The sequence below is a fragment of the Oncorhynchus masou genome, chromosome 24 (genome assembly GCF_036934945.1).
Source record: "Oncorhynchus masou masou isolate Uvic2021 chromosome 24, UVic_Omas_1.1, whole genome shotgun sequence".
Lineage (NCBI taxonomy): Eukaryota > Metazoa > Chordata > Actinopteri > Salmoniformes > Salmonidae > Oncorhynchus > Oncorhynchus masou.
In genome coordinates, this window is record NC_088235.1 from 18,723,306 (window position 1) to 18,735,221 (window position 11,916).

General features: G+C 46.9%; 1 protein-coding gene across 2 annotated transcripts in view; it reads right to left on the reverse strand.

Annotated features, from left to right (window-relative positions):
• LOC135511879 (protein kinase C epsilon type) overlaps window positions 1-11,483 on the reverse strand; it is a 282,479-nt gene extending 270,996 nt beyond the window's left edge. The window contains exons 1-2 of one of the 2 annotated variants that reach the window (XM_064933383.1): window positions 10,224-11,483; window positions 5,887-5,937 (exon numbers count right to left, since the gene is read on the reverse strand). In XM_064933383.1, the coding sequence (XP_064789455.1) occupies window positions 5,887-5,937; window positions 10,224-10,571 (399 nt within the window). In that variant the 5' untranslated portion in view covers window positions 10,572-11,483. The remainder of the gene's footprint in view (window positions 1-5,886; window positions 5,938-10,223) is intronic. The other variant, XM_064933385.1, reaches the window with a different exon arrangement.
• Between the last annotated feature and the right edge of the window lie 433 nt (window positions 11,484-11,916).

The window sequence follows — 11,916 nt, forward strand, 5'->3', positions numbered from 1 at the left end:
AGATTATAAAGTAGTCGATCAAGAAGTAGTAGGTTATAAAGTAGTAGATCAATAAGTAGTAGATAATGATGTAAAAGATAAGGAGTAATAGCTGATGAAGTAGTAGATTAAGAAGTAGTACACAAAGTAGTAGCTGAAGAAGTAGTAGTTATGAAGTAGTAGATGAATAAGTAGTAGTTTATGAAGTAGAAGCTGAAGAAGTAGTAGATTATAAAGTAGTAGCTGAAGAAGTAGTAGAGGATTAAGTAGTACACAAAGTAGTAGTAGGTTATGAAGTAGTAGATTATGAAGTAGTACATTATGAAGTAGCATCGTAAGAAGTAGTAGATAATGAAGTAATAGATGAAGAAGTAGTAGGTTATAAAGTAGTAGTGAAGAAGTAGTACACAAAGAAGTAGTAGATTAAGTATTAAATCAAAAAGTAGTAGTTGATGAAGTAGTAGTGGATTAAGTAGTACCTGAGGAGGAGAAAATTAATAAGTAGTAGGTGAAGAAGTAGTAGTTGATGAAGTAGTAGCGGATGAAGTAGTAGTTGAAGAAGTAGTAGGTGAAGGAGTAGTAGATGAAGAAATAGTAGGTGAAGGAGTAGTAGATGAAGAAGTAGTAGGTGAAGGAGTAGTAGATGAAGAAGTAGTACTTTAATGAGTAGTAGTTGAAGAAGTAGTAGTTGAAGAAGTAGTAGATGAAGAAATAGTAAATGAAGAAGTAGTCGTTGAATGAGTAGTAAAAATAAAATAAAATAAAAATGTTTGGTAACGTACGCATGGTTAGCAGATGTTAATGCGAGTGTAGCGAAATGCTTGTGCTTCTAGTTCTGACAGTGCAGTAATATCTAACAAGCTGAAGTAGTAGATGAAGAAGAAGTAGGTGAAATAGTAGTAGCTGAAGGAGTAGTAGAAGACGAAGTAGGGCACTGCTAGTTCGGGCAGTTTGTGCCTGTCCTACCTATAGGGCATGGAGCTTTTCTAGGGAACACGTTCAACACTCAAAAGTGTGGTCACACATACAAGTACACCGGCACACCCACATTTTATGTACCTGACTGAGTCGGCACCACACAATTGGGCCAACAGTTTCAGACAGGTTTGTTTACGTTGTTGATCATTTCTAAAAACAGCCTGGCTCCATAATCAGCCAGTTCAGATTTAAGGAACTTTATTGTTCACGATGCAGAAAAAAATAACTGTTCCCATTCTCTAGAGTTTATAAAAAGAAAGTATGGTGTTACAAGACCATCAAACACAATGTGGCCTCCTCGTTCTCCTCTACTATACTCAAGAATGAGAATGGAATCCCACCAGAGGTTCAGAGAGAGGTCTCCCCCTGGCTCTCACACTCTCTCTTACTCCATCACACATGCTCACTCTCCGTTTCTGCCTCTGCCGCACTTTCACGCTCTGTCACACACACACATTCACACTGGAGTTAAGTCCAATTCAATGGGGCTAGCAATGAGACAGGAGGGGGGAGAGGCTACAAAGCCTGGGGCTAGCAATGAGACAGGAGGGGGAGAGGCTACAAAGCCTGGGGCTAGCAATGAGAGGAGGAGGAGAGGCTACGAAGCCTGGGGCTAGCAATGAGACAGGAGGGGGAGAGAGGCTATGAAGCCTGGGGCTAGCAATGAGACAGGAGGGGGAGAGAGGCTATGAAGCCTGGGGCCAGCAATGAGACAGGAGGGGGGGAGAGGCTATGAAGCCTGGGGCTAGCAATGAGACAGGAGGGGGGGAGAGGCTATGAAGCCTGGGGCCAGCAATGAGACAGGAGGGGGAGAGAGGCTACAAAGCCTGGGGCTAGCAATGAGACAGGAGGAGGAGAGGCTACGAAGCCTGGGGCTAGCAATGAGACAGGAGGGGGAGAGAGGCTATGAAGCCTGGGGCTAGCAATGAGACAGGAGGGGGAGAGAGGCTATGAAGCCTGGGGCCAGCAATGAGACAGGAGGGGAGGAGAGGCTATGAAGCCTGGGGCTAGCAATGAGACAGGAGGGGGAGAGAGGCTATGAAGCCTGGGGCTAGCAATGAGACAGGAGGGGGAGAGAGGCTATGAAGCCTGGGGCCAGCAATGAGACAGGAGGGGGAGAGAGGCTACAAAGCCTGTGGCTAGCAATGAGACAGGAGGGGGAGAGAGGCTACAAAGCCTGGGGCCAGCAATGAGACAGGAGGGGGGAGAGGCTACAAAGCCTGGGGCCAGCAATGAGACAGGAGGGGGAGAGGCTACAAAGCCTGGGGCTAGCAATGAGACAGGAGGGGGGGAGAGGCTACAAAGCCTGGGGCCAGCAATGAGACAGGAGGGGGAGAGGCTACAAAGCCTGGGGCTAGCAATGAGACAGGAGGGGGAGGGGCAGAGAGGCTACAAAGTCTGGGCTAGCAATGAGACAGGAGGGGGAGAGGCAGAAAGCCTGGGGCTGGGCTAACATAGACAGGAGGGGGAGGGCTACGAAGCCTGGGGCTAGCAATGAGACTGGAGGGGGGAGAGCTACAAAGCCTGGGGATAGCAATGAGACAGGAGGGGGAGAGAGGCAGAGAGATGAAGTCTGGGCTAACAAAGTCTGGGCTGTGGATAGCAATGAGACAGGAGGGGGAGAGAGGCAGAGAGAGGCTAAGAAGTCTGGGCTAACATAGAGACGGGGGGGCTACGAAGCCTGTGGATAGCAATGAGACAGGAGGGGGAGAGGGGGAGAGAGGCTATGAAGTCTGGGCTAACATAGAGACGGGGGGGGGGCTACGAAGCCTGTGGATAGCAATGAGACAGGAGGGGGAGAGAGGCAGAGAGAGGCTACAAAGTCTGGGCTAACATAGAGACGGGGGGGGGGCTACGAAGCCTGTGGATAGCAATGAGACAGGAGGGGGAGAGAGGCAGAGAGAGGCTACAAAGTCTGGGCTAACATAGAGACAGGAGGGGGCTAGAAGCCTGTGGATAGCAATGAGACAGGAGGGGGAGAGAGGCAGAGAGAGGCTACAAAGTCTGGGCTAACATAGAGACAGGAGGGGGAGAGAGGCAGAGAGAGGCTATGAAGTCTGGGCTAACATAGAGACAGGAGGGGGAGAGAGGCCTGGGCTGGATAGAGAGGCTATGAAGTCTGGGCTAACATAGAGACAGGAGGGGGAGAGAGGCAGAGAGAGGCTATGAAGTCTGGGCTAACATAGAGACAGGAGGGGGAGAGAGGCTAGAAGTCTGGGCTAACATAGAGACAGGAGGGGGAGAGAGGGCTATGAAGTCTGGGCTAACATAGAGACAGGAGGGGGAGACAGGAGGGCTATGGTCTGGGCTAGAGACAGGAGGGGAGAGAGGCAGAGCTATGAAGTCTGGGCTAACATAGAGACAGGAGGGGGAGAGAGGCAGAGAGAGGCTATGAAGTCTGGATAGCAATGAGACAGGAGGGGGTCTGGGCTAACATAGAGAGGAGGGGGAGAGGCAGAGAGAGGCAGAGAGAGAGACTATGAAAGTCTGGGCTAACATAGAGACGGGGGGGAGGGGCAGAGAGAGGCTATGAAGTCTGGGCTAACATAGAGACAGGAGGGGGAGAGAGGCAGAGATATGAAGTCTGGGCTAATGAGACAGGGGGGGAGAGGCAGAGAGAGGCTATGAAGTCTGGGCTAACATAGAGACAGGAGGGGGAGAGAGGCAGAGAGAGGCTATGAAGTCTGGGCTAACATAGAGACAGGAGGGGGAGAGAGGCAGAGAGAGGCTATGAAGTCTGGGCTAACATAGAGACAGGAGGGGGAGAGAGGCAGAGAGAGGCTACTGGGCTAAAGTCTGGGCTAACATAGAGACGGGAGGGGGAGAGAGGCAGAGGGGCTATGAAGTCTGGGCTAACATAGAGACAGGAGGGGGAGAGAGGCAGAGAGAGGCTATGAAGTCTGGGCTAACATGAGACAGGAGGGGGAGAGAGGCAGAGAGAGGCTAAGTCTGGGCTAACATAGAGACGGGAGGGGAGAGAGGCAAAGTCTGGGCTAACATAGAGACAGGAGGGGGAGAGAGGCAGAGAGAGGCTATGAAGTCTGGGCTAACATAGAGACAGGAGGGGGAGAGAGGCAGAGAGAGGCTATGAAGTCTGGGCTAACATAGAGACAGGAGGGGGAGAGAGGCAGAGAGAGGCTACAAAGTCTGGGCTAACATAGAGACAGGGGGGGGGAGGGGGATAGATAGCAGCTGCTGTCTGAGGATAAGGCAGACACAGGAGGGGCCCAGACAAAGAGGCCTGCCCAGGCTGACACATACTGTTTCACCCCACCCTCATAACACTCAGCCACTGAAGTTTACACAGCCGGACAATCTCACGCTTCACTCTCCCTATTACCAACTCTGCTGGACTGACTGCCTTGACTGAAAGCAAATGAAGATGTTTTACACACCTACTGTTGACTAAAACGGTATGGAATGTATTAGCTCAAATACACTTCTCATTGTCTTGGATAGTCTACAATCAAAGCCATACTATACCAACTCCTGCTCAAGCCTCCGAATTAACAAGTTCTAACAGTCACAGAAACTCACAAGGCCCATTGTTAAAAGACAGAGACACTGAAAAAGACATGAACAAAATGAACCATGAAAGATACAGCTATTGTGACGGTAATGTTTGAGTCAGCATGTGTATCCCTCCAATATTTTTTGTTTTGTGTGTGTGTGTGTGTGTGTGTGTGTGTGTGTGTGTGTGTGTGTGTGTGTGTGTGTGTGTGTGTGTGTGTGTGTGTGTGTGTGTGTGTGTGTGTGTGTGAGTGAGTGAGTGAGTGTGTGTGTGTGTGTGTGTGTGTGTGTTGTGTGTGTGTGTGTGTGTGTGTGTGTGTGTGAGTGAGTGACTGAGTGAGTGACTGAGTGAATGAGTGAGTGAGAGAGGGAGTGAGAGAGAGAGAGAGGGGGGAGAGAGAGAGAGGGGGGGAGAGAGAGAGAGAGAGAGAGAGAGAGAGAGAGAGAGAGAGAGAGAGAGAGAGGGAGAGAGAGAGAGAGAGAGAGAGAGAGAGTACTATGTCTGTGCATGCATACACCTGTGCATCTTAGAGTGCATGTCTACACGTTCCTACCAGGGTACAAGTTCAGACAGGTTCTTCGAGGAGTAATCGTTGGCACGCCTTCTAAATTAGGCAACATGCTTTGCATTTTGGACATTAATCATGGGGCCCACCTATTAGGAGCTGCACATAAACAATGAGCAAGGAGAGATGGAAGGAAAGGACACAATGAGAGATGGAAAGAAAGGACACAAGGAGAAAGGAAAGATGGAAGGAAAGGACACAGAGAGCATGGGGAGATGGAAGGAAAGGACACAAGGAGAAAGGAAAGATGGAAGGAAAGGACACAGAGAGCATGGGGAGATGGAAAGAAAGGACACAAGGAGAAAGGAAAGATGGAAGGAAAGGACACAGAGAGCATGGGGAGATGGAAAGAAAGGACACAAGGAGAAAGGAAAGATGGAAGGAAAGGACACAGAGAGCATGGGGAGATGGAAAGAAAGGACACAAGGAGAAAGGAAAGATGGAAGGAAAGGACACAGAGAGCATGGGGAGATGGAAAGAAAGGACACAAGGAGAAAGGAAAGATGGAAGGAAAGGACACAAGGAGAAAGGAAAGATGGAAGGAAAGGACACAGAGAGCATGGGGAGATGTAAAGAAAGGACACAAGGAGAAAGGAAAGATGGAAGGAAAGGACACAAGGAGAAAGGAAAGATGGAAGGAAAGGACACAGAGAGCATGGGGAGATGGAAAGAAAGGACACAAGGAGAAAGGAAAGATGGAAGGAAAGGACACAAGGAGCAAGGAGAGATGGAAGGAAAGGACACAGAGAGCAATGCTGTTTAGGTCAGAGCAGGACAACAGTCTCTCCATCTGGAATACATACACATTTACATTTACATTTAAGTCATTTGGCAGACAATGCTTAGCACTTACCAACACCCCTAAACTGACATTTTGTTCCAAGGGATGCGATCTCCAAACTACCTAGAATGAAAATGAGAGGGAGGGTAAGCTAAGGACAGAACTCCTTCAGCCCAGTCCAGCCAGCCGAGAACAGATCGTTCGTAGAGCTATGAACCAAGAACACCCTCCTGAGACATGCGGGGCGATGACAGAGCCTGATCCATCAACATCAGCACAGAACATTCCCAGCCCGACAAGTCAAACAGACAGAAACCCTATTGCCCTGAGCTGTATACCTTCTCCTCCACCCCACAATGAACCTGATAGAGTCTAATCAATAATCCAAGCTCCCGCCTATCTCAGACACACTGTCGAGAGTGAACCTGTATGTCAGCATTTCATTGTACTGTGTACCATGTGTATCCTGTGTATTCCTCTTCAGAATGTACTGTATGTGAAAGCTGTCCGTCAGAAGAGCACAGGCCAGGATCACAGAGCACACCTATCTATCCACCTGCCACGCAGGATAATAGAGCACACCTATCTATCCACCTGCCACGCAGGATAATAGAGCACACCTATCTATCCACCTGCCATGCCAAGGCCAGGATCACAGAGCACACCTATCTATCCACCTGCCACGCAGGATAATAGAGCACACCTATCTATCCACCTGCCATGCCAAGGCCAGGATAATAGAGCACACCTATCTATCCACCTGCCATGCCAAGGCCAGGATAATAGAGCACACCTATCTATCCACCTGCCATGCCAAGGCCAGGATAATAGAGCACACCTATCTATCCACCTGCCATGCCAAGGCCAGGATAATAGAGCACACCTATCTATCCACCTGCCACGCCAAGGCCAGGATAACAGAACACACCTATCTATCCACCTGCCACGCAGGATAACAGAGCACACCTATCTATCCACCTGCCATGCCAAGGCCAGGAGCACACCTATCCATCTGCCATGCCGAGGCCAGGAGAACAGAGCACACCTATACATCTGCCATGCCAAGGCCAGGAGCACACCTATCTATCCACCTGCCATGCCAAGGCCAGGAGCACACCTATCCATCTGCCATGCCGAGGCCAGGAGAACAGAGCACACCTATCCATCTGCCATGCCAAGGCCAGGAGCACACCTATCCATCTGCCATGCCGAGGCCAGGAGAACAGAGCACACCTATCCATCTGCCATGCCGAGGCCAGGAGAACAGAGCACACCTATCCATCTGCCATGCCGAGGCCAGGAGAACAGAGCACACCTATACATCTGCCATGCCAAGGCCAGGAGCACACCTATCTATCCCCCTGCCATGCCAAGGCCAGGAGCACACCTATCCATCTGCCATGCCGAGGCCAGGAGAACAGAGCACACCTATCCATCTGCCATGCCAAGGCCAGGAGCACACCTATCCATCTGCCATGCCGAGGCCAGGAGAACAGAGCACACCTATCCATCTGTCATGCCGAGGCCAGGAGAACAGAGCACACCTATCCATCTGCCATGCCGAGGCCAGGAGAACAGAGCACACGCTGAGGCCAAGAGAACAGAACTACTCATAAGAGGAATAAAGCAACCCATTATTTATGAAAATGTTCCTCCCTCACAGGGAAAGTGTCATAATAACCTTAGCTTTAGTGGCATACTGAGGAACAGAATTGCCTTCAAGACAATGAATAGTCCCAGTATTATTGTGAATATACCCTTTATTATAAGATGTCCATGTTATCCATCTCACCACTGATTATCAGTGATGAGGAGTATCTACATTATTTTTTATTTTATATGTTTTGTTCCTGTCTATGATTTTATAATCAGCATTGTTATCATGGCCTAATATGACCAGCTCTGGAGTTTTGGATGTGGTAATCTGGTACCGGAACAGATACAGTTCAGTCTCATACTGTAATGACATATTTATGAACTACGATTTAGTAGATGAATTATGTTTATTTTATGTTGGGCAGTGTTTATGAAGTGGTGTAGTCAGAAAAGATGCAGATATTTGGATGTCCTTGGGGCCAGAACCTGTAAGGATATGTAGATGTCCACAAACCTTGGCCTACTTCCCTTCAGGGAACCTCAATCTCACCCACTCTCCTGTAGTGAAAACATTGAGGAAGGTGTGCCTATGTTGAAGGGAAGTAAGGCCAAGGAAAACAGCCTATTGTTTTCATGACTGGAATTCAAAGGTAAAATATCTATATCCTTCTTCACGCAGAGTATGTTTACATGCACACTAATAATGCAATATTAAACTGATTATGGCAATAGGCTGAGTAAGGCTTTAGTCATGTAAACACCATACTCTACTTATCTTAATCGGCGTAAAGTCATAATTGAAGTAAGCATAGGCTGATTGAAACAGATGAGCCCAAAATGATTAGGTTGTGTAAATGCCTTAATAAGAGTCACAGCACTATATTTGATCTGCGCATGTACTATCACCAGCAGAGCAAGTGTCCTTCAGTCTTTTGCACGAGTGAAGTTAGTTCTGAAAAACTGAAAGTAATGTTATGCATCTTAGAAATTGTTTTCACATACAAACTTTATATGTCCATACTCAGAATCAAATAGGCATCAAAAAATAACATGGTCACTGGTCGCTGTGGTAGAACGTTTATTTTGATTGGCGATTTTCTGCATTTATTAAAGTCCCATCAGGTAGCCTGATTTCAGATCTGTCCATGTAAACAGGATTATTAGGGAATAAAGCATGTAAATGTTTAAATCGAACTATTATATTAAGCAGACTATTCACAGTAATCATATTATTGTGTGCATGTAACCGTACTCACAGACTATCATAAGGTATAACATTATCTATGTCACATGATCTGTCTCATCATAATCCAAACAACATGTCAGCGTTTATTGAAGATGTGTTGGACATAGCATTGATCATCTAATTTGGTGGACGATTGTAGATTTTGAAAACAGTCTGTCGGCACCACATGTTCATGACCCTTCATTAGGTGTAATCATGTGCTACATGTCTTCTCAACTGAGTCTGCAGCTGCCTATCTTATAAAAGAGAGCATATGGCCCTAAGGCAACCTCATGATTCCAGTATATATCTGGAAGGTTGTGAAAGACTTCTCTGTATGTGGACCTTTGTCCCCATTAGAATTACATCTCAAGGGCATCATGGTTTCCAAGACATATGCAAATGACAAATCAATTGCAAGTTGTCACAGGCTCAGCAATAGTGCTCTCATGTCATTGACACTTACATGCAACTTCTGCATTCAGAATATGAATTTGCCATTGAAATGACGGGTCTAGACGCACACAAGTCGCTTTGTGGTCTGATTGTGTTAAGATCTGGCTGACCACATCAGGAGATGGTCTGCGTTACATTGTGTGCGGATTTCTCCTCGGTCTGGATGCAATCAGGCTACCGAAAGCCATGCTGCGGGTGACGTCATCAGCACTCCTCCCTCAAGTCTCCAGAGAACGTGGGTTTTGGGACCGAGGCACCTTCTCATTATAAAGTTGGAGGAAATACGTTTCTAGCGTGAGAGGAAAGTGTTTGCTGGCCTCATAAATGTTAGTCAGCTAACTAATATTTAGAAAAACGAGAGTTATGCTAACCCGTTTGCAATCCATTTAGCTTTGCTTGCTAGCTAGCTACATAGGCCAGCTGGCTAGTTAGCTACAGTGGTTAGCTACTACCATCAGTTGTTGTGTTATTATCTATCACACGTTGCCTATTCCACCGTTTGCAGAATGCATACTGGCATTTGAATATAGCGCGGGAACACGGGAAGATACAAAATGTGGATATGGTGGACAGATGTAAATGTAGATGCATGACGTGTTCGGAATGCCATTATCAGAACACCAATTAGTGTGTGTGTGTGATCAAAATTGGTCTGCCTGTGTAAACGCAGCCTTTACAGGCCTACCTGCCTGGCCTTCCCATCCCACATCGGATTTGAAATCAATCTAGCTTTTGACATGGAAACATGTTGTTTTTCTCAGAATGCAGGCTGCCTACATCGCAACTGATAGGAATATTTATGACAGGCTTGTAAGCACCCTCATCTCCACCGTTCCTACGCAACGGGGTTATTTGCGCATATATCTATCAGATCCTGGCTTGATACAGGTGACCTAGAGTGCCAGGAAACCAATGGTGGATGGATGCAAGCCAGGGGCTTTCGTGAATGGTGATGTTAATGATAAATGAACATTAATTCAAGGCCTAGACTGTTTTGCAAAATAGTAATACAACTTTGTATAATAATTTAGTCTAATCGTAAGGGCATGAGGATGCTGAGAGTGAGATGAAAACAACTTGGTAAAAGGCATTATGAGCAAGGAACACCAAATAATAAGGGGCCAAAGCATACCCATTCCTCGTAGTGCTTACTGCCGTTCTGCAATATATCTTCGAACTGTATGATGCAGTTGGCCACGAAATCGTCATATCCAATTGGCGCATCGTGAAACACCGACAGTTCGATTTTCCTTCCGTTATGCACCTCCGTAACGAATTCGTCGTTCCACGCAGGGCTGTTGGTTTTCTGTTTGGTGGAAGTTTGGCCCACACGCGAGTCATCCACGTTTAGTGCAATGTATGTGTCTAAGAGAAAAGTCTGGGTCTTTGGGCCAACCGCATGTCTGAGAGACCAAGCTGTCGGTTTCAAGTCCAACGCCTCACAAATCCTGATCTTCAATAACCCATTGAAAACCACCATGGCGGTGATGTAATCCTCCTCAATATGACTTGGAAGAAGAGTGGTTGTTTACAATAAATTCCTTTAACCCAAACACTTCAACTGGTCATAAATAATTTCTCCTAGTTTTATGTATCGTTTGAATCCTCAAATGAAGACCACGGTTTGAATGGGTTGAGACTTAAATGTAACGGGGAAATGCTGTCCCGTCTCACGCTAGTACACACATAGACTACCAATCGGATGCAAATCACTCCTCCCGAAACAGTCTAATGAGAGTAAATTGTCTCGTTTTTGCTCTCTAACAGTCTTGGTTTTCCCAATGATAATCCACATTTGGCGTTCAACCAGACAAATCCTTTCTTTTGAATAGAATAAATACACGTCTTGATAAGCTTATATGAAGGAAAAATACGACTATGCAGCAGTTGGAATGTCAATAGCCTACCCAAACCGCAACACGACAGAGCAAAATCTATCAAAACTATCCTCGGCAACTCCACTAGGCTTTGGAAACACTCGTATTCCACCGTTGTTAGAGACTGCTGCCTCCTCGCCGAGTATTTGGGATGTTTCCCAAACCGACTACCCGACTTGTGAATTGCTCAAGCAGTGTATAGTTGCAGGTCGACTCTGTTGTGGTTTTCTTGGTTTCTGTTCGCTCCTTATACTCCCAGACGGGTTTCTTGCCGTTGCTGTACTTGGTTTCAGTTTGCTCCTTAAACTCCCAGGCTGTTTTCTCGCCGTTGATGTTCTTGGTTTCCTGCACACCTCCCTTTCTCCTCCGACCGTCTAAACACTGGTGCAGGAAATGCGCAAAACACGTCAGTTTCTTTCTCTGAGGCGCGCTGCGTCTTGTCGATGCCAGATGGGGGAGTGAAACACAACTGTCAGTGTAGGCGAGTCGACCAGGCTGTCAGGACAGAGACGCATCCAAGGGCTCAAGTGACAGATACAGGGATATGATGTGCTGGAGTAGGCCTACTGATTACATCATTGTCTTTTCGGAAACATATCGGGGGGGCTCATTGCTGTGTTTGATAGGTCTATCCACCGAGTAGCAAGGTTATTACTCTTACAAGCAGGGGGCTATTGCGTCAAAGACATGGAAAAGGGGTGGGTCATTGGGGTGGTTAGGTATGTCTGGTATTTGCAACAGATGATTATCTTAAACTAGCCACAACACTGACTGTCGCACCTGAATTACACCATAGCTCTAATAATGTAAGACATGTATCTGTTTTCCAAAACATAAAACCATATCGTAGCCGATGATTATGATCATAGGGCAATAGGCTTTGAATGACAATAATACACACTTGTTTAGCATTTTGTTAGTCATAGGATTTTAATTTTTTTGCGACCA